Source organism: Cherax quadricarinatus, chromosome 29 (genome assembly GCF_038502225.1).
Source record: "Cherax quadricarinatus isolate ZL_2023a chromosome 29, ASM3850222v1, whole genome shotgun sequence".
Lineage (NCBI taxonomy): Eukaryota > Metazoa > Arthropoda > Malacostraca > Decapoda > Parastacidae > Cherax > Cherax quadricarinatus.
In genome coordinates, this window is record NC_091320.1 from 26,005,321 (window position 1) to 26,032,820 (window position 27,500).

The window sequence follows — 27,500 nt, forward strand, 5'->3', positions numbered from 1 at the left end:
AACAATGATATTCACTAGATCCAACCTACTTTGTTCTATATTACCATAAGTGACCTTCAACAAGTCAACTGCTTCCTTGTAAGAGTCATTTTCATTGGGAAAGGCTTGTATGAGTATGTGAGCATCTCCTCTTACCTGTCCTTTGAGGTAAAATAATTTAGTTACACAGGCTAGGTCACAGCTGCTTTAAAATTTGACCAAAATTCCCCCCAATTTTCTCCAGGATTAAACACAGGCAAACACAATTCTGGGAGTTTTGGCAAAGACATATTATTTGTTGGAGCAGACTGACCAACTGCCTGGTTTACACATTTTAATTTATTCAAGGCCTGACTTTTACAAGAAAGAATCTTTTCCTCTAATTCATAATACTGATTAATTATGAGATCTACTTCAGTCTCATCTACACAGTTTACTAATAAATCTCCTTCATATTTGTTGTAATATAGTTTGTATGAATCATATCTATTACCTAAAGCATCTAAATACAATTTTAAATCATCAGTATTCACAGTTTCTTGATTCATTAATTCCAAGCACTTATTATATGCCTTGGTTACATGAACTTTTCTAGCCTGTATTGGTACTTTCTTTACTCTATATTCCATATGTTTGTCTTCTATATTAATTTCCTCATTTTCAGCCATGATGCAATGTATTAAATTCAACTTAATAACACTGATTATGTACTAAATTATGCACTTTATAAAGGTAAATAGTACAACTTACCTTTAAATAAATTCTAGCTACTTGAGCTTAGCAATTACACATGTAAGAAATTTATATATAAATTTTAAATGTACATTAATACAAACCTTTAGCCAGCCTTGGCTTATCAAAATTATTATACAAATTAATATAAATCCTTGCCAGAATTTGGCATAGCAAAATTAATATTATACACATTAATATAATTAGCAACACTTGCCTTATCAATTACACATACACTGATATAAATCTTGGCCAGAATTGTCTTATCAAATTAATATTATACAAATTAATATAAACTTAGCAAGACTTGACTTATCAAAATTAACATTGTAATAATTATAATCCACTACACATTAAATAAATTTGTGAACTTAACATCCACCTCCTGTCATTTCACATATAATTATTAAGTTATTATCCAATTAATGACTTCACTAATTACATCCGGTTCGAAGGACCAACGGGCAAATTAAATGTGGAAAATTGCATTTATCTGAATGTAACTAATTATGTACATAACAGTAAATGATAACAAAGATTATTATTTATCAGAGTTACATAGACAAGTAGGAATTTGGGACACCTAGGTCGCAAAAATGTCCCCCTTCAATACCTACCACTGTCATATCCACAAGTTGCTCTGGACCTGGAGTTTACCTGGAGAGAGTTCCGGGGGTCAACGCCCCCGCGGCCCGGTCTGAGACCAGGCCTCCTGGTGGATCAGAGCCTGATCAACCAGGCTGTTGCTGCTGGCTGCACGCAAACCAACATACGAGCCACAGCCCGGCTGATCCGGAACTGACTTTAGGTGCTTGTCCAGTGCCAGCTTGAAGACTGCCAGGGGTCTGTTGGTAATCCCCCTTATGTGTGCTGGGAGGCAGTTGAACAGTCTCGGGCCCCTGACACTTATTGTATGGTCTCTTAACGTGCTAGTGACACCCCTGCTTTTCATTGGGGGGATGGTGCATCGTCTGCCAAGTCTTTTGCTTTCGTAGTGGGTGATTTTCGTGTGCAAGTTCAGTACTAGTCCCTCTAGGATTTTCCAGGTGTATATAATCATGTATCTCTCCCTCCTGCGTTCCAGGGAATACAGGTTTAGGAACCTCAAGCGCTCCCAATAATTGAGGTGTTTTATCTCCGTTATGCGCGCCGTGAAAGTTCTCTGTACATTTTCTAGGTCGGCAATTTCACCTGCCTTGAAAGGTGCTGTTAGTGTGCAGCAATATTCCAGCCTAGATAGAACAAGTGACCTGAAGAGTGTCATCATGGGCTTGGCCTCCCTAGTTTTGAAGGTTCTCATTATCCATCCTGTCATTTTTCTAGCAGATGCGATTGATACAATGTTATGGTCCTTGAAGGTGAGATCCTCCGACCTATTAATTAAATGAAATATACATACACCAGGAATACTGGTAAATATATAAATTTGTGCACTGTATATTAAAAATAATAAATGGTTATATATATACACAATTACATAACAGAAGGAAAATATATCTTAATATCACTCACCAATTTGACTGGATATTAAGTTGTATCATACTCAGAAAAACCTCACTAACTAAATTTATGAAAACACTGGCCAGAATTATACACAAATCTAGAGAGCTTATCTGAGGTTCCTGGAGCTGTCTTGTCCAGTCGTCTGATATCTCAAGTTATGCAGGAATGCATGTCCAACAATTTCGCCTCCTATTTGAGAGGTGTCAGCCCAATTTTAACCTCTAGAGCATGAAAACTCCTTCCCATTACACTAACGTTGTATCCAATTCAAAACCAAGATGGAGAGTCCCGTCTGCCCAGACGCAGGTTTTCCGTTTTCTATGACATATTATTAAATACAGTATGGCCATCTATTTACATATAAATACTGAATTTCTGGAAAATGTATACAGTATTATCCACAATACCAATAAAGCCTCCTCTGTAATCAGGAATTTTAGTAGACGAGATGTAAAGATTACAGGATATTGTGTTATTGAAAGGTTTCGTTATGTGACTAATAATGATAATAATAATAATAATACTTAAAATTCAAAATTTATTTATTTTTGTGCCACAAAAATAATACAATTTACATGTAATAAAACATGGATAGGCACAAAATAAAGCCACTAGTATGCAATGCATTTCGGGAAAACTAATTCTAATGCTTAGAATTCTTAAGAATTAGACATAGACTGTTTAGAAGGATTTTTAATGCAGTTAACTATAATGATAGTTCAATAAGGTATCTTATAAACATATGGTACAATTTCAAACATTTTTCTTAACCATAAAAACCATTCGAAATTACCACTAAGGGGTGGCTAATTGCTGAGAAGTGAGCTCCATTATTTATGCTTAGATTTCTTTCATTTTTGGTGTACATTAAGAAGCATCTTTCCATCATACATTGCCCAAGTTTCAATAAGATAGTCCAACAAACAAATGAGATACAATTCCCGAGATCAAGAGCAAGAGCCCCTCACCAGTGTCAAGGAACCTGCCTTGAGGTCTGCTCGCTTGTGGAAATTTTGCTCGCGTATGGAAGCAAAAAATCGACCCATCGACTGCTCATATTTGGAAAAACTCGCACTTGGACACGCTCGCAAGTAGAGGTTCCATATGTCCCCCTACCAGTTTAGCGCTTCTGCATAATTGTAATAATATATAGGGCAATTTTAGATTTGTTTACTCGTGATGATCTTGTAACCCAATCTATAATTTACTTGAATTTCTCAGTATTTCCCATAATGCACAATTAACTGTATGATTCTGTTTCCAGGAGACGCATCCCATCCCACCTCTCAAACCAAATGGTAAGTGCTAGTCTACCACTCTATTAATAATAGGGCTTGTGATAATAAATACATTCTTTTTCTTTTTCCTGTTCTTCCCATATTCATTAAACCAAGGAGTTTTATTTTTGTGTAATGCATTTCTCCTGGTGGTAGTGCAGGTGAGGGAGTAGAGGTGGTAGAGCAGGTGGTGGTACAGGTGAGGGAGTACAGGTGGTAGAGCAGGTGGTGGTACAGGTGAGGGAGTACAGGTGGTAGAGCAGGTGGTGGTACAGGTGAGGGAGTACAGGTGGTAGAGCAGGTGGTGGTACAGGTGAGGGAGCACAGGTGGTAGAGCAGGTGGTGGTACAGGTGAGGGAGTACAGGTGGTAGAGCAGGTGGTGGTACAGGTGAGGGAGTACAGGTGGTAGAGCAGGTGGTGGTACAGGTGAGGGAGTACAGGTGGTAGAGCAGGTGGTGGTACAGGTGAGGGAGTACAGGTGGTAGAGCAGGTGGTGGTACAGGTGAGGGAGCACAGGTGGTAGAGCAGGTGGTGGTACAGGTGAGGGAGTACAGGTGGTAGAGCAGGTGGTGGTACAGGTGAGGGAGTACAGGTGGTAGAGCAGGTGGTGGTACAGGTGAGGGAGTACAGGTGGTAGAGCAGGTGGTGGTACAGGTGAGGGAGTACAGGTGGTAGAGCAGGTGGTGGTACAGGTGAGGGAGCACAGGTGGTAGAGCAGGTGGTGGTACAGGTGAGGGAGTACAGGTGGTAGAGCAGGTGGTGGTACAGGTGAGGGAGTACAGGTGGTAGAGCAAGTGGTGGTACAGGTGAGGGAGTACAGGTGGTAGAGCAGGTGGTGGTACAGGTGAGGGAGTACAGGTGGTAGAGCAGGTGGTGGTACAGGTGAAGGAGTACAGGTGGTAGAGCAGGTGGTGGTACAGGTGAGGGAGTACAGGTGGTAGAGCAGGTGGTGGTACAGGTGAGGGAGTACAGGTGGTAGAGCAGGTGGTGGTACAGGTGAAGGAGTACAGGTGGTAGAGCAGGTGGTGGTACAGGTGAAGGAGTACAGGTGGTAGAGCAAGTGGTGGTACAGGTGAAGGAGTACAGGTGGTAGAGCAGGTGGTGGTACAGGTGAGGGAGTACAGGTGGTAGAGCAAGTGGTGGTACAGGTGAAGGAGTACAGGTGGTAGAGCAGGTGGTGGTACAGGTGAAGGAGTACAGGTGGTAGAGCAAGTGGTGGTACAGGTGAAGGAGTACAGGTGGTAGAGCAGGTGGTGGTACAGGTGAAGGAGTACAGGTGGTAGAGCAGGTGGTGGTACAGGTGAGGGAGTACAGGTGGTAGAGCAGGTGGTGGTACAGGTGAAGGAGTACAGGTGGTAGAGCAGGTGGTGGTACAGGTGAAGGAGTACAGGTGGTAGAGCAGGTGGTGGTACAGGTGAAGGAGTACAGGTGGTAGAGCAGGTGGTGGTACAGGTGAGGGAGTACAGGTGGTAGAGCAGGTGGTGGTACAGGTGAAGGAGTACAGGTGGTAGAGCAGGTGGTGGTACAGGTGAAGGAGTACAGGTGGTAGAGCAGGTGGTGGTACAGGTGAAGGAGTACAGGTGGTAGAGCAGGTGGTGGTGTAAGTGGGGAGGCTGGAGACAGTGTGGTGTGAACATAATGCAGCGAATTTGCAGTTTGTATATGAAAAGTTACAGGGTTACTAAAAGTATTATCCAGAGGGTTGAGGGGATTACTAAGAGTTAGGACGTTTAGAGAAAATAGAGCAAAATAGGTTAACTTGGAGGGTGTATATATCTGTAGGATAGGTTGAGGGAGGGGGGTAACGTTTTTGTATGCAAGGGGCTTGGGCATCCAACAGGTGTGTGTGAGTGTTAGAAGTGAGTGGAGGCAAGTGGTTTTTATGACTTGATGTGCTGTTGGAGTGTGAGCAATGTAACATTTATAGATTCAGGGAATCTGGTTAACTGGACTTGAATCCTGAAGACTGGAAGTACAGTGCCTGCACACTAAAGGTTGGGATTATTATTATTATAATCAAGGGAGAAGCGCTAAACCCGGAGGATTATACAGCGCCTGGGGGGGGGATGTGGAAGACATTCAGGCTTAATTCGGGGAACTGGAGTACAGATCCAATAAAGGCTGGGAATATTGCAGTTTGAGGGACATATGAACGGTAACGTCAGCGCGCCTCTGGCAAGACGGTGATGGAGTGGTAGTGAAAGTGCTTCTTCTCTTGCTGGCTACCCAATCTAATGTTGCTATACAGTTATTCAGTATTAATAATGGCAGTTATGAAGTAAATGTCGCTACTGTCTCTTCATGTGCTACATCGCAACTCTAACACTAAGTGTGAATTTCCCATTTATACCCCGACAAACCTGGTCACTACATAGACTGTGCCATCGCGGTGCAGGGTTACGGGGGAGAGAATGATGCCTGGCTAATCCAGGTTCCATATAGTATGGCAAATTGTATATATAACTGGCATTACAGCGTGAAGCCAAAGACGTTTCGCTCTTGTAGAGCTTACATAGAGCGAAGCGTTGTTCCGGTGTAAGTTTGTTTTTCAGCATATTTTTTTGTCTTTACACTTGTTAGTAGTACGTAATTTCATCCATGTATTACAGTACTATAATTATAATTAATAGATAATGACGGTCATTATTTTTACATGTAATCCAAGTTCATTTGCTTCTCGCACAGATGTGTTAATCCGCATATCCAAGGTGGGGCTGTGTGGGTCAGACATCTCCTTGGTATACAAAGGGCGTGTGGGGGACTCTGTGAGGAAACCGCCCTTAGGAGTCGGTCATGAATGTTCTGGGGTGGTCACCAAATGTGGCCCCGCCGTCAAGAACTTCAAACCAGGTGAGGACGAGAATAAGTGTACGATGTGTACGATATACGGTAGGCTTATAATAATAACCTTCATGGACGAACCTTAGATTTATTGGGTACATGGTACACAGGAGTTGGTTGGTGTTAACCCACACTAGGCCGAAGGCCTGTCAAGGAAGTGAGGTCGATAAGCATTAAACCAGATAATCAGCACAAGTTTTAGGGACGCTTATTGGTGTAGGAATTTCAGTTGATAGATTACCATAAATTTACAACCGGTTGGCCGGACTTGAGTCCTGGAGGAAAGGTGGGGAAGCTAAAAATTGAGACCTTAGTATAGGCTTCAAACTTCACTGCATTATCGAAATGCGCAATAAAATAATGTTTTCGCACATTTTTTACTAATTTTTAACATCTCATATATGTTTGCAAAACACATTTTAACAACTCATTAATATCAATGAAACATTATAGAAGCTCCTGTATCTATTTAACTCATCTTTCCTAAACATCCATTAGCTGTAATCTCCCACCCAGGTAGGGTGACAAAAAAGATTTATACTCAGTCATCACTCATTCAAACACTCATTCAAACACAGCCGGGCTGTGGCTCGTATGTTGGTTTGCGTGCAGCCAGCAGCAACAGCCTGGTTGATCAGGCTCTGATCCACCAGGAGGCCTGGTCTCAGACCGGGCCGCGGGGGCGTTGACCCCCAGAACTCTCTCCAGGTAAACTCCAGGTAAACTCCAGTATGCAGACATAACTAAAGTTAAATATTTTATATGTTATATGAAACATAAAAATCTAAATTGTCATTTAATATTTCGATTTTTCAGAGTAATTGGAGGCATTTTTTTGACATACTTCATTTTTTAGGTAAAATATGACCATTATTATACTTTTATTCGAAACTGATGATAATTTACGATTTTCGAACTTTAGTTATGTCTTCATACTCTGCTAAGACAGTGTTTGAATGAGTGATGATGACTGAGCATAATTCTTTTTTGTCACCCTACCTGGGTAGGAGATTACAGCTAATGGATGTTTAGGAAAGATGAGTTAAATAAATACAGGAGCTTCTAAAATGTTTCATTGATATTAATGGTTGGTTAAAATGAGTTACTTTGGCACATTAGTGTCTAGAACAAATTAAGAGTGATGTAGTTAGAATGAGTTATTTTTACCTTAATGACCATAATGGGTTACATTGATGCAGTGTGTTTGTGTTAGAATGAATTACAGTGGTCCCCCGCTTTTCGTAGTTCCCGGCAATCGTAAAATTCACCAATCATAGGGGTATTTTCGTATAAACATGGACTCGCTTTTCATAGGTTGACTTGTGAGTCGTAGTTCGTCCAGGACGCGTACCCACGGCGTGAGCCAGGGCGGCAGCCAGTCTGGCATTGTTTACCAGTGAGCGAAGGTCCCCTCACATGCTCCAGCGAAATATTTCATAATATTCCATTTATTTTAGTGCTTGCAAGTACTAAATAAGCTACCATGGCTCCAAAGAAAGCTCCTAGTGCCAAGCCTGTGGTAAAGAAGGTGAGAAATACGATTTAATTTAAGAAAACCATCATTGAACAGTATGAAAGTGGTACAAGTGTGGCCGAACTGTCCAGGATGTATAAGAAACCCTACACAACCTTATGTTCCATAGTGGCCAAGAAAAATTAAATAAAGGATGCTGTTGTTGCTAAGGGAGTAACTATGCTGACAAAAATGAGATCACCAGTACTGGAAGAGGTTGAGAAGTTATTATTGGTGTGGATAAATGAGAAACAATTAGCAGGAGATACTCTTATGACTTCGTTTATTTGTGAAAAGGTTAGGCAGTTGCATGAAGATTTGGTAAAGAAATTGCCTGCAAATAGTGGTGAAGTGAGTGAATTTAAGGCCAGCAAAGGCTGGTTTGAGAGATTTAAGAACCGTACTGGCATACACAGTGTGGTAAGGCATGGTGAGGCTGCCAGTTCGGACCACAAGGCGGCTGAAAAATATGTGCATGAATTCCAGGAGTACATAGAGGCTGAAGGACTGAAACCTGAACAAGTGTTCAATTGTGACGAAACAGGCCTCTTTTGGAAGAAAATGCCAAAGAGAACCTTCATTACACAAGAGGAAAAGGCAATGCCAGGACACAAGCCTATGAAAGACAGGCTGACGCTAATGTTCTGTGCTAATGCTAGTGGGAATTTCAAGGTGAAGCCATTACTAGTGTACCATTCTGAAAATCCCAGAGTGTTCAGGAAAAACAATGTTATGAAGAGTAAATTGTGTGTGTTTTGGAAATCTAATAGTAAGGCATGGGTCACGAGGGAAATTTTCGTCGAGTGGTTCAATGAAGTGTTTGGCCCTAGTGTGAAGGAGTATCTCCTGGAAAAGAAATTGGATCTCAAGTGTCTGCTAGTAATGGACAATGCACCTGCTCATCCTCCAAACTTGGATGACCTAATTTTCGAGGAGTTTGGGTTCATCACAGTAAAGTTCTTGCCCCCGAATACCACTCCTCTCCTCCAACCCATGGACCAGCAGGTTATTGCAAACTTTAAAAAACTCTACACAAAAGCAATGTTTCACAGGTGCTTGACTGTGACCACAGACACTCACTTGACCCTAAGGGAATTTTGGAGAGAACACTTCAGCATCCTCCACTGCATAACCCTTATAGGTATGGCTTGGGAGGGAGTGACTACCAGGACTTTGAACTCTGCCTGGAGAAAATTGTGGCCAGATTGTCGACAAGAGGGATTTTGAAGAATTTGGGACTGACCCTAATGAGCCTATGTCTGTTGTAAAATCAATTGTGGCACTGGGGAGTTCCATGGGGTTGGATGTGAGTTTGGAGGATGTGGAAGAATTGGTGGAAGACCACAATGAAGAGGTCACCACTGAGGAGCTGCAAGAGCTTCAGCAGGAAGAGCAACACATCGCAGCTCAGAATCTTGCTGCAGAGGAGGAGGAAGAGAGATGGAAGAAGGTGCCTTCTTCAGAAATTAAAGAGATTTTTACTATGTGGGGTAAGATGGAAAGCTTTATGGAGAAACATCACCCTAACAAGGTTGTTGCAAGCCAGGTTGGCAACACGTACAGTGACAAAGTCTTGGGCCATTTTAGGGAAGTGTTAAAGAGACGCCAGAAACAGAGTTCTCTCCACAGTTATTTTGTGAGACAGGACTCCAGGACTCCCAGAAAAGCAAATGGTACCTGAGGTGTTGATGGAAGAGGATTCCCCTTCCAAACTATAAACAATCCACTCTCTCTCCTCCTCCAGTCTCCCATACACTAAGAAGAATCTCCAATAAAGATAAGTGTTATGCTATTAATGTTTCATTCATCATTTCCCATTGTATTGTTTATGTACTACATGCATATTTCATGTTAAAAATTTTTTTGTTTTAATACTTCTGGGTGTCAGGAACGGATTAATTGTATTTACATTATTTCTTATGGGGAAAATTGATTCGTAAATCGTAAATTTCGTTTATAGTAACGGCTCCAGGAACGGATTAATTACGAACAACGAGGGACCACTGTATTTGATACAGTAGCAACTGCAGTAAGTTACGTAGCTCGATTGCTAGCGCACTCAGTTCACACACTGAGGTCCGGGGGTCGATCCCCGGTACTGGTGGAAACATTTGGACGTATTTCCTTAAGGCACCTGCTGTCCATGTTCATCTATCGGTAAAATGGGTACCTGAGTGTTAGTCAACTACTGTGGGTCGCATCCTGGGGACAAAATTGACCTAATTTTCCTGAAATGCTCTATATAACAAGCGACTTTCTATATAATAGTATGTCAGTGATGTCAGCTAGGCCTGTATACATTGTACATGTACTTTTAGCAATAAAGGTTATTATTATTATTATTATTACAGTGGTGGTGGTCAGAATGAATTACACTGATGCAGCGTTAAAATGACTTACGTTCATGTGGGTGATTAGCACTAGTTACTTTCGTACAGCTGTGTCAAGAATGAGCTACACTGATACAGTAGTAGTTAGAATGAATTTGGTACAGCAGTCAAATTACATATAGTGAAAGGTAAGGTATTACATAGTTATGTAGTGTTCTTTTAGAAGCTTTTCTTTTTAAATATGATGACTATATTTCTTTAGAACACTGGCTTGTGATAATTTCATCAAAATACGACGAAAATATATAACAAAGCCACTTTTGGAAACCTGTGATGCCCTCTACTCTGAGGCAGTCACGACTCTCGTGACATATAAAATTAATAATTCTACCCTCACAAGTCTCCACTCTGTGTTCTGTCTAGTATCTACTAGGACGAGGACGAGCAGGGTCCTATCTCCCCGTGCAGAATTAGGAACAGACTTACAATGAATTATTATCATGGGGGAGAGTTAAACCCGTACCGATTATACGGAGCCTATGGGGGGGGGATGGAAGGCATTCAGGCTTAATTCAGGGAATTGGAGCATAGATCTAATTCCCTAGATCAAGAGCCCCTCACCAGCATCAGTGAACCTCCCTTGCAGGGAGACTTACAATGGAGTGAAGTGAAGGCTGCCCCTGGCTAGTTCCCCAGTGTCTACCCCAGGTTATCTTAACCTCTAGAAGTTTTCTGCACAACGATCCTCGTGCAAGAGAATGGTACCTGCAAAAATTATGGGAGTCAGTGTCTCTGATCTACGGCCAAGGCTGTGCTGAAACTCTTGGCCTACCTTATGTTATTGGGTATATACCTGGAGTTCACCTGGAGAGAGTTCGGGGGTCAACGCCCCCGCGGCCCGGTCTGTGACCAGGCCTCCTGGTGGATCAGAGCCTGATCAACCAGGCTGTTGCTGCTGGCTGCACGCAAACCAACGTACGAGCCACAGCCCGGCTGATCCGGAACTGACTTTAGGTGCTTGTCCAGTGCCAGCTTGAAGACTGCCAGGGGTCTGTTGGTAATCCCCCTTATGTGTGCTGGGAGGCAGTTGAACAGTCTCAGGCCCCAGACACTTATTGTATGGTCTCTTAACGTGCTAGTGACACCCCTGCTTTTCATTGGGGGGATGGTGCATCGTCTGCCAAGTCTTTTGCTTTCGTAGTGAGTGATTTTCGTGTGCAAGTTCGGTACTAGTCCCTCTAGGATTTTCCAGGTGTATATAATCATGTATCTCTCCCTCCTGCGTTCCAGGGAATACAGGTTTAGGAACCTCAAGCGCTCCCAATAAGTGAGGTGTTTTATCTCCGTTATGCGCGCCGTGAAGGTTCTCTGTACATTTTCTAGGTCGGCAATTTCACCTGCCTTGAAAGGTGCTGTTAGTGTGCAGCAATATTCCAGCCTAGATAGAACAAGTGACCTGAAGAGTGACTAAAATAACAAGGGGAAAATTTCTTTATGCGACCAGCTACTGAGATGGCAATTACTATAGCTTGGTTTAGTGCTTCCCTCGATTAAAATAAAATACAAAACCTATTATAGCATACCATATTTTGGGATTTTACGCGCATACTTGACCAGCCAGGTTATGAATTGAAGGATTTGACCTTACTAGCGTCAACAGCCACCCTATTGAGTCAAGGAATATGAATAATCATCGTGGATGGGATCTTACGCAGAAGCCGCCTACTTCTGTTTATAGGCCACTACAATGTCAGTGTATTTTGTTCTCCAGAGAAAGCACTCTGCTGTTGACACTTGCGGCCAGGTAAGCTTCCTCTTTCATGTCTGGTGCTGAAGCTCTCGTGCGTTCACAAGCCCTTAGCTGGCTGCTAGGGTTCCGGTATTATTTTCTTAATCACTATTAATTTAATTCCTAAATGTAATGACCTAATATTGTCCTAAAATTATTACCATAATTCTAATATTTTATGATGTTTCAAACCCTTCCTGAATTATTACTAAGGCCTAAACCTACCGAAATGTTAAGGGTTTAAGGGTTCGTTAATGATAAGATAAAATAAGATTTGTTCGAATTTTTAAATCGGAAGGTTAGCCACCCAGAATAACCCAAGAGAGTCAGTGCATCATCGAGGACTATCTGTCTTATTTCCATTGGGGGTCCTTCAGTATTGTCTCCCAGGACGCGACCCATGCCAGTCTATTAACACCCAGGCACCCACTTACTGCTAGGTTAGGTGAATAGGGACAGAAGGTGTAAGGGAACATGTCCAATGTTCCCTTACACCATGCAAGAGATTAAACCAAGGACGTTCAGTGTGTGAGGCGAGTACTCTGCCAATCAAGCCACGGGACACCCCAGTTGTTCGTTAAGAATGTTGCGTGTGATACACAAATAGACGTGCAACTCAAGATACTAAATGTTTAATATTTATTAGCCCATGGTGGGGGATTTGAATGTATGCATAAAAATTTCCACATAACGTTTAACATAGAATTAAACCCAATGACATTGCACTATATCACAGACTCTCGTTATAGTTGACAATTTCTTAACTGCAGGTGACCGGGTTACCATAGAAACAGGTGGTCCTTGTCGTACCTGTGACTTATGTATTGGTGGCAGGTACAACTTGTGTGACCAGGCCAGCTTCCACTCACCTTTGGGGCGCTATCCTGGCTGCCTCGCTCGGTACTACATTCATGATGCTGACCTCTGCTTCAAGTAAAATCTTTTATCTGAAAGTTGTTTTTTATAGTGATGACTGACTTAATTCTCTGTAAATTTTCTTCAGTGCATGTATTGTGGTTAGCATGCTTGCTCAATAGTCATTTATATATATTTATATTTATATTCTATTAATGAGCGCAAGGCTCTCAAGAACATTGTGAGAAATACATTCCTTTTTACCTTAGTTTCGTGGTTGGAACAGTAGTGAATGTATGACGACACATTGGTGGATTTCCTATCAACTGTAAATTTTAATTTTCTATCAACACGATGGATTAAAACATCTAGGAACGGCAAAGTGTTGTTTTTCGTGTTCTGTAGTGAACTTAATGGAATGTGCTAGACCATTGAGTCTAGGTAAGAACTCCTCAATGTTGAGATCTCTCAGCCATAGGCAAAGAACATCATCTACGTATCTGAACCAACTAGCTTTATCTGGGAGAATGTCTTTAAGAAGTCTAGTCTCATAGAATTTTATATACAAATTGCTGAGTAAGGGGCTAAGGGGATTTTCCATTACCATGCCTTGTTTTTGAACATATTATTTCCCTTCAAACATGAACTTACAATCAGTAACACAGTTTTACCAATTCAGTTATTATTTTCGTGGGGTAGGGCATAGGGAATTTTTCTAGTTCCTCTTCAAGGTACAAAAGCAAGTCAGGGACAGGGACTTTGGTGAACAGAGCTGTGACTTCAAAGCTCACTAGGGTAAAGTCATGAGGGACATTTAATTTCTGGAGTCTTTCGGTAAGGTCAGCGTTGATTTTAATATGTACATCCGAGATCTTACCTACTATGGGAGTTAGAAGTTTAACCAGCCATTTAGATAGGTTATATGTTGCTGAGCCTACTAAACTTATAATAGTACGGGCTGGGTACCCTGGCTTATGAGTCTTGATTACCCCATAAAGATATAGTGGAGTTGCCAACCTAGCTGACAGATGTTTAATTACCTCATCATTCCCCTTCAATAGCTCTTTAAGTTGCTTATTGTGGGGTTCTTAATGAGTGATTCCTACGTTTCATTATCTCTCAATAAATGGTTAATTTTCCCTAAACATTCAATTTTGTCCAAAATAACAGTTACCTTTGATTTATCACCTCATGAGAGGTGCAGAGTCTGATCATTATTGAGCGCCGCCTATTATTTACAAGCCGACGGTGGGGATTTTGGGTTTCCACAAATTTCTACAATCGTGACAGACTTCCTGACAACGTGAGTGACGAGGAGGGCGCCATCATTGAACCTCTGGCTGTTGCTGTCCATGCATGTCGCAGGGCTAGTGTTGAGCTGGGTTCATCTGTACTCATATGTGGTGCTGGTCCCATTGGTCTCCTCTGCCTCTTGACTGCTAAGGCTATGGGCGCCACCAACATCCTAGTTACTGGTAATGTTATCGAGGACTGTTGTGACTCATAATTAATAGTTATTAATAGATGGGTTTACAGAAATTGTAATAAATATATAGATGGGGGTTACAGAACTTGTGATAATTAATGGGGTTACAGAAGTTTCGATAACAGATGGGGGGGGCTACAGAAATTGTGATAATGGATGGTGTTACAGAAGTTGTGAGCATTAAATGTGGCCTGTTAGATTAGTATACCTATGCCAGGTAGGTAGATGCCTTGAAGGCCAAATTCATCATGTGGTGAAGGTTTCATAGCAGTATTATAGTCCATTTCATGTACTGTACTAGGTGCAATATTATTTATGTGAATTATCGAATAACAAACATGTCAGTCATTTACTTTTACAAGTAATTTTTAGGCGTTTCCGAAGAAGGACATTTAAAATGTTGCCTGAAAAATGTTCGTGTTTCCTTTTCCAGCTTTTCAAATTTATTTTGCTCACAACTCGATAATGCCTCAACCAGTCGGCTTCAGATTCTCAACGCTTATGTACGGCAACGAAACGCTATATGAGACCTGCGGATTTAGCGCTTTCCTTTGCTTAATACATTAACATTTTATGCGACGTCACTTTCAATGGCTGATGCATCGTATGAAATGGATAGAACGTTTCACGCGTTTAAGTTGTGCAGACATAATTTTTATTGGTTTCTCTGCAATAAATGGAAAATGCATCTTTTGGTCAGTTTTAAATTTTTAATGCTGATATGTTTTCCTTAAAGGAAATAATCTCTTGATGTCAGGTTGTGTGAGTTATCATGTGTCAATTTTATTAATCAAATTGGTGTCTGCGAGATAATTAGTGAATATCTTTCCTGATCAGAAATAAGTCACAGTGCCTGACTTTTTATCCTAGGTTAAATCAACTTAATGTTCATTGAACTGTCTATAACATCCGTGTGCCTTCAAGACCAGTCAAAAATTTGTATATTATGTACACTAAGTTTACATAGATCTTACAAACTTACTGTACTTTCTTAGAAGCTGATCCATCTTACCTAGAGAAATGGTTGGCTTGATTTTGAGTATGATTTTTTATTTTGAGTTGACTTCATTTCTGAGTATCGCCTCTCATCAACTCTTCCATGCTGATAACTTGATAATGGAATTTTTTGAGCGGCTTCAGGCTTATTGTGCTAGTTTGTTTTGGGAAATTGGTCTCTTGTGGTCTTTTAAAGGTTTCAATTAAATTTGGGTTATATATGTCTTAATTTACCTTTTTCTTTTTTATTGAAGAATTTTGGATATTTGATTCCATGTAATGACTCGTGAATGCAGTTGTGGAAAATTACATTTATCTGAATGTAACTAATTATGTACATAACAGTAAATGATAACAAAGATAATTATTATTTATCAGTTACATAGACAAGTAGGAATTTGGGACACCTAGGTCGCAAAAATGTCCCCCTTCGATACCTACAACTGTCATATCCACAAGTTGCTCTAGATCTATTAATTATAAATAAAAAATACATCACCAGGAATTCTGGTAAAGAAAAATTTGTGGACTGTATATTAAATTAATAAAGGATTATATATATATATATACACATACACATAACAGAAGGAGAATATCCTAATATCACTCACCAATTTGACTGGAGATTAAGGTGTATCATACACAGAAAACCTCACTGTCTATACATGAAAATAACACTGGCCAGAATTACAAACATAACAGACTTATCTGAGGTTCCTGGAGCTGTCTTGTCCAGTCGCCTGATATCTCAAGTCATGCAGAAATGCACATCCAACAATTTTGCCTCCTATTTAAGAGGTGTCAACCCAATTTTACCTCTAGAGCACAAAAATTCTTCACATTATTAACTGACATCTGTTACCCCATTCAAACAAAATGGCGAGTCCCTTCTGCGCAGGCACAGCTTCTTCCCATTTTTCGTAACATAATTTATTAAATACAGTATGGCCATCTATTTACATATAACTACTGTATTTCTGGAAAATATATACAGTATTTTCCACACTGCGGCCGGGTGGAGTTCGTTGCTAAACGACTCAAACTGCTCCTTCCTTTAGGAGACGATTCCAGCCAGTTCTGGCTTGAGTGGCTGTTCTCCTAGTAGGTCTTACTACGATTTCCTCTTCCTGCATCACTTGGTCAGCATTACCTTCCGTATCACTCGTGTCACTTTCCCTTAGATTTTCATTTACATTTGATTGAATGTCATTTAATTCCAAGGGAATCAATTTATTAATTGTGCGTAAACTTTCCTGGCCATGACACAACACTTTGACATTCCGGACAACACCTTGTGCATCTGGGTACAATGTCAATACTTTGCCCAGAGGCCACAATGTTCGATGTTGTTCAGTGTCAATTAACACAGTCACCTGGTTGAATGATCTGTCGATTTACTGCCTCTGTCGCACCATAAAAGTGTTCACGTAGTGTAAGAAGATATTCCTTACGCCACACATTAGACCAGTGATCAATTACTTTATTTAACATTTTAAATTTATTACACAACACTGCCACATCATTGTAATCTTCATCATTTTCTTCTGTCATTTCACATATAATTATTAAGTAATTAACTAATTAATGACTTCACTAATTACCTCCGGTTCAAGAAGGACCAACGGGCATATTAAATGTGGAAAATTGCATTTATCTGAATGTAACTAATTATGTACATAACAGTAAATGATAACAAAGATAATTATTATTTATCATTTACATAGACAAGTAGGAATTTGGGACACCTAGGTTGCAAAAATGTCCCCCTTTGATACCTACAACTGTCATATCCACAAGTTGCTCTAGACCTATTAATTATAAATAAAAGATACATCACCAGGAATTCTGGTAAATAAAAATTTGTGGACTGTATATTAAATTAATAAAGGATTATATATATACACATACACATAACAGAAGGAGAATATCTTAATATCACTCACCAATTTGACTGGAGATTAAGGTGTATCATACACAGAAAACCTCACTGTCTATACATGAAAATAACACTGGCCAGAATTACACACATAACAGACTTATCTGAGGTTCCTGGAGCTGTCTTGTCCAGTCGCCTGATATCTCAAGTCATACAGAAATGCACATCCAACAATTTCACCTCCTATTTGAGAGGTGTCAACCCAATTTTACCTCTAGAGCACGAAAATTCTTCACATTATTAACTAACGTCTGTTACCCCATTCAAACAAAATGGCGAGCCCCTTCTGCGCAGGCGCAGCTTCTTCCCATTTTTCATAACATAAATTTTTATTAAAGTATGGCCATCTGTTTACATATAACTACTGTATTTCTGGAAAATATATACAGTATTTTCCACAGCAGTCTTCTGATTCTCCTCAAAACTTCAACACTAATATTCAACTACATTATCAATTTATACCACACTCGCCATTATTCCAGTCGCAGACACTGAGGCACAGGGCACTCGTTTGATGGAATACAAGGATACCTGTCTCCACTCGCGTAGCAACTCAAATACATTAAGTTTTTAGGCTATCACGAGAATTGCTCGCATACAAAATACATTTTTTCACACCCTGTCTGCCCACCTTTTTTCTCTTCTCCAACTCTTGTTTTAATATACATTTGTTCCCGATGATCACATTAATATCAAATTTAGAAACTTAGCCCTGCATAGTAGTCCTTTTATTGAGAGAATTACAATAATTAAAAAGTCATGCAGAAATGAGCAAATATATTTTATAACCTCTAACAGATATCAAAGAGAATCGTCTTAAGACTGCTAAGAATATCGGTGCTCATCACACACTGCTGGTGGATGACAGTGACCCCAAGATTCTAGCTAAGAAGATCAAAGATGTAATGGGTTGCATGCCACCCATAACACTGGAGTGCAGTGGCACACAGTCTGCTATTACCACCGGTATCTATGTAAGTTGAAAGCTAATTATGTTAATATGCTAATGAATGGCACATACGGACAAACATGAACATAATATAACAGCTTCTTTAAGAGGACTTCATTGTGAAGTCGAAATATAAGAATCTTATTTTTATTTTCTTCATCGTTTGTGCCATCAATGTATTTAAAATTTTGTGTTTGGATGATCATGTATTTTCAGTGTGTAGGAGCAATATAGTAGAATATAAACAAGAATCTTAGCTTAAGAAAGATTTTGATTCAACACAATCATGAAATTCAGTAGTTATTACTTATGCTATATATGTTGAAGAATATAGTCTCTAGATTGTCTAGAATGTTGTGCTAAGACTGCACAAGTTATAATAGTGATTGACAAATTATATTTCTTGTACAGGCGACCAGGTCTAGTGGAGTGATAATGTTAGTAGGTGTTGGATCACCTCAAGTAACATTGCCACTTGTTCACGCTGGCATGAGGGAAATAGACATCAGAGGTGTATATCGTTACATCCAATGGTGAGTAAACTCTTGTTATACATATACTTTATTTTTGCCTTTCTGAGTTTTGAAGGGAAAAGTTGCATTTGAGTGTATCAAATTAAAATCAAGTATAAGATGTGGCCTGCTTTGTAATTTGTGTATCACCATCAACAGAAAAACATACAGCTTCCTTCAATATTTAAAGTTAATGAAATTTTTAATTGTATTAAATTTTGTATACAATATTCGTGTTATTTCAACATATATAACTAAAATGCACCAGGATTATTTTGATAGTTTGCCAGTCTTGTACAACAGTCGTGAATTAATACAGTGGACCCCCGCATAACGATCACCTCCGAATGCGACCAATTATGTAAGTGTATTTATGTAAGTGCGTTTGTACGTGTATGTTTGGGGGTCTGAAATGGACTAATCTACTTCACAATATTCCTTATGGGAACAAATTCGGTCAGTACTGGCACCTGAACATACTTCTGGAGTGAAAAAATATCGTTAACCGGGGGTCCACTCTATTTCATTGTTCTGTAGTAGTTTCTTAAAAACAATTAAAGTAACGGTCACTCACTACTAACCTAAAATTTGTAGATATAACTTACAGTCCTTTAATGGTGTACATGATGCCGATGAAAGGTTTTTGATCCCTGAATCTGAACTTAAACTCCGGATCAAACCTTATTTCATCCCATTACTTAATTGTGCAGCCCCTGTGGGTTTAGTGCTTCGCTATGAATTTAATAATAATATATAATTGAGAAGAATTTAGAAAAGCTTAAATTGCCGGATACTAAATAATTTACTGTTGTGAAAAATACTAAAGTTTTCTTCACCTAATCTCTATAATTTTTCACGTGTATAATGAGTTTTTCCTGTTGGCAGCTACCCAGCTGCCATTGCCATGATTGCCAATGGACTGATTGATGTCAAGCCTCTCATTACTCATCGCTTCAAGTTTGAAGAGTTCCAGAAAGCCTTTGATATGTTCCATACTGGTGAAGACGGAGCCATCAAGTGCATGATCTCCTGTGACTAACTTCACAATAACAACTTCTGAATGAATCCTTTGGAAATTTATATAAAACTTAAATGTTATTTTATAATCAACAGGCAGCAGTAGAGAGAGTAGAAATTTAGTATGTAATTCTTATTGAGTGATCTTGACTTCTAAATTAAGTGAAGAAACATCAAGAAGTGTTATACCCACAGTTGTAATGCGAAAAAACTATTAATACGCCGTTTAAAACATTGTTATAATGTGTTAAATAAGTATGCAAAGGCATCATCTTCCATAAACCATTTCGTTGACATTAAAACTTTCTTCATTCTTATAGCCTCCTATATCAATCACTTCTTTCAACTCGTTGGGAAATTTTTCAACAGTATAATTATCAGCACTAGTAGTTTCACCTGCAATTAGAACGTTACTAAGATCCCTCCTTCCCCCCTCTATACATTTTCCAATTATTATTATAATCAAAAAGAAGCGCTAAGCCACAAGGGCTATACAGCGCTGCAGGGTAGGGAAGGAAGCGAGGGTATTGGATGGCAGAAGGGAGGAGGGATGATCAGTAGGTTACAGAAAACAGCGGGGCAGGGGATAGTACGGGGGTAGAAGGTAGCAAGAGATTGAAGTAAAAAGGGCTGAAGGTATCAGAATTTGTGAAGTAAGTCAGTTGTTGTCAAAAAGTCAATGAGAGAGTCTGGATGAAAGGTGGGTCCATCAGCGAGAAGGGAAGGTAAAGAGAGAGCAGCGGAGCGAAGACGACGACGGAGGTAAATTCTGCGTGCTCGTTGATAAAGTGGGCAGTCCAACAGAATGTGGCTGACTGATAATAGAACTTGGCAATTCTCACAGAGAGGAGCAGGGCGCCTCTCCATGAGATATCCATGAGTAAGACGAGTATGGCCAATGCGAAGACGGGAGAGAGTAGTCTCCCAACCTCGACACTGGTGATAAGAAGACGGCCAGTAACCTATACTCGGTTTAATAGATTGAAGTTGTTGCCGAGCATAGTAGACCAACGTTGTTGCCAACGGGTGTGAAGGTGGGAAGATATTGCAGCAAAATAGTCCGTAAATGGAATACCTCTACATGAAACTGGTAGGTCATGTACTGCTGACCGCGCAGCGGTGTCTGCCTGTTCATTGCCCTGTACGTCAACATGACCAGGGACCCAACAAAAAACAATATCTTTATTTATTTATTTATTTATTTATTAACAATTTGAGCACACATACACATGCTTGGTAAAGATGCGGCGTAGCCAAAGTTGGATACGGAGGACTAAGGGGTGAGGTGTATCAAATTTCTGTATAGCCTGTAAAGCACTAAGGGAGTCTGAGACAACCACAAATGATGACACAGGCATAGATGCAATATGGATAAGTGCTGTAAGGATGGCATACAATTCAGCAGTAAAAATACTAGCTGAAGATAGTAAATGCCCTCGTACGATGCTGTCCGGAAACACTGCTGCGAATCCTACGCAGTCAGAAGACTTAGAGCCATCTGTGTACACAGCAATGGCATGAGAATGAGAGTGAAAGTGGTCAAGAAAAAGAGAACGGGAAGCGACCATAGACAGTTGGGCTTTCGAGCAAGGGAGAGAGAAAGAACAGACTCAAACAGCTGGAACTTCCCAGGGGGGTAGGGAAAAGTGAGATGCTACATGTACATAGAAAGGTGGTAATTGAAGAGAAGACAAGAGCGAATGAAGGCGAAGAGAGAAGGGACGGAGTAAACAGGGGCGGCGAACAAATAAAGAATGTCTACTAATATCAGTGACCATTCTATAAATGGAAGGATTGCGGAGATCATGAGAGTGTACATAGTAGCGAAGGCAATGGGCATCACGGCGATCGGATAAGGATGGAACGTTCGCTTCTGCATAGAGGCTCTTGACAGGGGAAGAGCGAAAAGCACCAAGGCATAAACGTAATCCTTGGTGATGAATGGGGTTAAGGCTAGAGAGAGTAGCAGGAGATGCCGCTGAATAGATCTGGTCACCATAATCAAGTTTCGATAAAATAAGGGTGGAATGTAGGCAAAGGAGAGTTCGACAATCAGCTCCCCATGAAAGATGAGCAAGGGTTTTAAGAAGGTTCAGCCGGCTGTGACAAGTTGCCTTCAGAGAGGTAATGTGAGATTTCCAGGATAACCTACGATCAAAGAGGAGGCCCAGAAACTTGACTGTATCACGTTCAGGGATACGGGAGCCATAGAGGTACAAAGGATGATCAGAGATGACAGAGCATCTAGTGAAAGTAATTTGGTGGGTTTTAGTGCTGGAAAATTTAAACCCACGTGTGGTGGCCCAATTGGAAACACGGTTGACTGCATGCTGGAGAGAAACTGTAATAAGGTGACAGTCAGCGCCTGCACAGGCAATAGCGAAGTCATCAACATAGAGTGATGACCAAATATTTGATGGAAGACTAGAGGCCAAATCATTAATAGCAAGGAGAAAAAGTGTTGTGCTCAGAACACAGCTTGGATAAAGTCCGGGGAGAGCACATTATTAACCCGAACACGGAAATGCCTGTCAGTTAAAAAGTTCTTAAGGAAGGATGGTAGATTGCCTCGAAGGCCTAAGGAGTGGGCTTGGGATAAAATATTATACCTCCAAGTTGTGTCATATGCCTTCTCAAGGTCAAAAAATATGGCAATAACTGAGTGGTTATTCGAACATTTTCCAAAATTATAAAACCAGCCATTTTTCTTTTACCGTCTTATGGAGACTTGTTTTAGCACATGATGTGTGGAAAATACTGTATATATTTTCCAGAAATACAGTAGTTATATGTAAATAGATAGTCATACTGTATTTAATAAAAATTTGTTATAAAAAATGGGAAGAAGCTGCGCCTGCACAGAAAGGGCTCGCCATTGTTGTTTGAACTGCACACTAACGTAAGTGAATAATGGGAAGAATTTTTCGTGCTCTAGAGGTAAAATTGGGCTGACACCTCTCAAATAGGAGCCAAAATTGTTGGATGTGCATTCCTGCATAACTTGAGATATCAGGCGACTGGACAAGACAGCTCCAGGAACCTCAGATAAGTCTGTTATAACTCTGGCCAGTGTTATTTTCATGTATAGACAGTGAGGTTTTCTGAGTATGATACACATTAATCTCCAGTCAAATTAGTGAGTGATATTAAGATATATTCTTCTGTTATGTAAATGTGTATATATAATCACTTATTAATTTTAATATAGTCCACAAATTTATATATTTACCAGAATTCCTGGTGTATGTACATTTCATTTGTAATTAATAGGTTTAGAGCAACTTGTGGATATGAAAGTGGTAGGTATCGAAGGGGGACATTTTTGTGACCTAGGTGTCCCAAATTCCTACTTGTCTATGTAACTCTGATAAATAATAATTATCTTTATCATTTACTGTTATGTACATAATGAGTTACATTCAGATAAATGCAATTTTCCACATTTAATTTGCCTGTTGTTCCTTCTTGAACTGGAGGTAATTAGTGAAGTCATTAATTAGTTAATTACTTAATAATTATGTGAAATGACAGGAGGTGGATGTTAAGTTCAGAAATTTACTTAATGTGTAGTGGATTATAATTATTAAAATATTAATTTGGATAAGCCAAGTGTGGCTAAAAGATTATATTAATGTGTATAATATTAATTTTGCTATGCCAAATTCTGGCAAGGATTTATATTAATTTGTATAGTATTAATTTTGATAAGCCAAGTCTGGCTAAAGGTTTGTTTGTATTAATGTATATTTAAAATTTATATTACAATTTTCTTACATGTAATTGCAAAGCTCAAGTGTAGCTAGGATTTATTCAAAGGTAAGTTGTGTCAGTGTTGTAAGTTGTAATCAGTGTTATTAATTAAGTTGAATTTAATACATTGCATCATGGCTGAAAATGAGGAAATTAATGTAGAAGACAAACATATGGAATATAGAGCAAAAAAAGCATCACTGCAAGCTAGAAAGGGTCATGTAACCAAGGCATACAATAAATGTTTGGAATTAATGAATCAAGAAACTGTGAATACTGATGATTTAAAATTGTATTTAGATGCTTTAGGTAATAGATATGATTCATACAAATTATATTACAACAAATATGAAGGAGATTTGTTAGTAAACTGTGTAGATGAGACTGAAGTAGATCTTATGATTAATCAGTACTGTATTATGAATTAGAGGAAAAGATTCTTGTAAAAGTCAGGCCTTGAATAAATTAAAATGTGTAAACCAGGCAGTTAATCAATCTGCTCCAACAAATAAGATGTCTTTACCAAAACTCCCAGAATTATGTTTACCTGTATTTAATCCTGGAGAGAATTGGGAAGAGTTTTGGTCAATTTTTAAAGCAGCTATGCATGATAGGAGTGATCTAGCCTGTGTAACTAAATTATTTTACCTCAAAGGACAGATTAGAGGAGATGCTCACATACTCATACAAGCCTTTCCCAATGTAGATGATTCTTACAAGGAAGCAGTTGACTTGTTGAAGGTCACTTATGGTAATATAGAACAAAGTAGGTTGGATCTAGTGAATATCATTGTTAATTTAAAATCTCCAGATCACACTTACAAAGGTTTACAACAGTTTAGAGTTAAAGTTTTGAGAGTGTTCTCCAGTTTAAGTAATAAATATAATCTGACGGAATCAGACTGGATATTGAGTGCCATAGTACAGAATAAATTAAGCTGTAAAACACTTGAATGGCTCTCGAACAAGTATCACAAAGGTTATTTTGGTCTGGAGGAAATAAGACTAGGTCTACAAGAATTAATTGTTCAGTTGCAGACCAGCCAACCAACTCATTTTAAAGATACAACACATAATAACTCTGAGGTATCTGTCAAGTTTCACAAAGGGAAAAATTATCCCAATGTTAATAATCAAAATTCGTTTCCTAAAAAGAGTTGCATAGGTGCATATCAAGTAGCAGGAATCAGAAATAATGATTCTGCACAAGGTAAGAAAAATAAGTACCCTCCTAAGAGTAGCCCAGTTAATAAGAAACCAGTCAAAGAAAAGAGATTGTCTCTTCTGCAAGGGTACTGATTTTTTTAAGAATTGCAATGCATACAATTCATGGAATGATAAAGTTGAAAGATTGGAGGAACTTGACAGCTGTATCAGGTGTTTAGGTAATCACAATGTAAAGGATTGTCATGCCAAATTAAACAACTGTTATCAATGTCATTGTGTGTGTGTGTGTGTGTGTGACACCTTGAAGATATGTCTCTGTGTCGTGACCTTTTCCCACATTCCTTTATATGTGAAAATTAATGTAGTTTGCTCTGAGGTAACCAGTGTTGGGGAAGAATATAAATCTTTCCCTCTCGTGCCCTAACCTGCAACCCTAGTCCCACCGTTTTTCCTTACCCTCCATCCTTCCCTTCCTCCTCCTCATTTATTTTTCTTTGCTCTCTAACCATCTTATCTTTCCATTGCACTACCTCCTGCTTTTTCTCTCCATAAGCCTAGAAGATATCAGAAATACTGTGTAGAATAGGCCCCAGGAGGATTATTGTATTACAGTGGAACCTCAGTTTTCAAATGCCCTAGTTTGTATGTAAATTTATAGTTATTCTCTATAAATTGTATTTTTTGTTGATATTTTTGGGTGTCTGGGATGAATTAATTGGATTTACATTATTTCTTATGGGAAATATTAACAAAATATACATTTTAGAGAGAATAACTATAGTTTCACCCCTCTGGGTTTTCTTCTATTTTCTCACTAGTTCTTGTTCTTGTTTATTTCCTATCTCCATGGGGAGGTGGAGCAGAGTTCTTCCTCCGTAAGCTGTGCGTGTTGTGGGAGGAGACTGAAATGCCAGGAGCAAAGGGCTAGTAATCCCTTCTCCTATATAAATTACTAAATTTAAAAAGAGAAACTTTTGTTTTTCTTTCTGGGCCACCCTGCCTTGGCGGGATATGGCCGGTTTGTTTTACATAAAAACTAGGGCATACGAAAACAGAGGTTCCACTGTATTATTATAATTATGGGGGAGTGCTAAACCTGTAGGATTATACAGCACATGTAGGAATGGAAGGTATTTAGGCTTAATTCAGGGAACTGAAGCACAAATCCATTTCCCTAGATCGAGAGCCTCTCACCAGCATCAAGGAACATCCCCTGAGGGGTCCCCAGGAGAAAACTGTCAGTATATTAATCAGGCTGTAATGGTTATGTGGGCCAGCAGCAACAGCCTGATTGACCAAGCAAGCACCAGACACATTTGGCCTAGGAAAACTCTTGTAACAATTCACAAATGCTGGATAAGTAAATGCTTTATTATGGTAAGATTGGCTTTTATTTTTCCTACAGAAGGTCATTACTTCCAGTCAAACAAGTTATGCATTCGTGATACTTTTTTTCAGGTCAGGGTAATGCAATACTGTGGGATAGTTATAAACAAAGGCATTACAATTGTGAACAAAAAATATACAGCCCTCTTGCTGCAATAACACAACATCCGAGTGCTATGGTTACTCTTTATGACTAAAGGAAGAACTGTAAATACTACTGCACAGGTAGTCCTTGAAAATCAATAAAAGCGAGATGTGCAGAATGAAACTGTTTTGAATATTTAATAATAAATCTTGTTAATGGCCATTAGTTGTTTAACAAAAATGGTCATAAGATCACAGTCAGGTACTTGGTTTATTAACACAATTTTTCAAACTTAAAAAGTTACTTCATATAAAATTTTAATACCAGAAATAAAGAAAAGTCAGTAATTTTCATGGTTTATGCAAATGTACTGTTGCTAGATTCCAATTACATTACAAAGGAAATGCTACAACTTGCAAGTAAAATAAGTAATTTCCCCAGACTGCCATTTCATTTCTGTAAAGTATTGGACGTAAACTCAAATCCAGCTACCAGCAGCGCTGATTCCAGTTTAGACTTGCCTTCAACCCTGTCACGGCTATGACCCCCAACATTTAAGTCCTATCGCTTGCAAAAAAAAAAAAAAAATCCAATCTGGCAGAGAATCTTTATCTAATGGTAATAACACCAACAATGCATAATTTAATATAAAACTTGCAGAATTATGCATGTGAATTTGGAAGTCAAGGAGCACTGTACACAACTGTGACTTTTGCCTAGGATGCCTATTTTAGGACATTTCCAATGCTTAAGACTAGGTTCCTATCTTTTTCGTTAATGTGCCCTCCCCTTTATTCATTGTGCATAACTGCCCGTTCAACTATCAGACCTACCCTTTTATTATAACATTTAAATTCAACATTAAACCTGAAAGGCAACCTAACCTACTCTATAAAGATCCCAGAAGTATGCAACTTGGCCATTTTTACTGAAAATCCAAATAAAAAAAGAAAAAAAAAAATTCTAATAAACATTAAGCATTTGTCCCTAAAGCAACCTTTTCTCTATTAATAATTGTCTCTAGGTCACTAACACCTGTTCTCCAGTATTGCACACACTATACAAATTTTACCCTAATTCTTGGCTTAAATATAACCAAGCATGACTGGTCATGGTTTAGGCCATCCCAATAATTAAATTTTATAATCATGGGGAGCGCTAAACGCGTAGGATTATGCAACACGTGGGGGGGGGGGGGAATGGAAGGTATTCAGGCTAAATTGAGGGAACCAGAGCACAGATCCAATTCCCTAGATCAAGACCCCCTCACCAATGTCAAGGAACCTCCCTTGAGGGGCCCAATAATTGAAGACCTAGTAAGAACCCATAAAACACACTGAGGATAAACAGGCCCCTACCCTTCCACAAGAAAAATTCTATTACTTCCAGCACTTTG

General features: G+C 39.3%; 1 protein-coding gene across 1 annotated transcript; it reads left to right on the forward strand.

Moving 5' to 3' along the window:
- Positions 1-3,478: 3,478 nt before the first annotated feature.
- LOC128690537 (sorbitol dehydrogenase) lies at positions 3,479-26,014 on the forward strand (the record flags this gene model as incomplete). Its single annotated transcript, XM_053779222.2, is given in 7 exon segments — positions 3,479-3,512; positions 6,178-6,342; positions 12,736-12,898; positions 14,111-14,295; positions 18,037-18,212; positions 18,599-18,720; positions 19,585-26,014. Coding segments are annotated over 7 exon segments (999 nt in total), but the record flags the coding sequence as incomplete, so codon positions are not given.
- Positions 26,015-27,500: the final 1,486 nt, after the last annotated feature.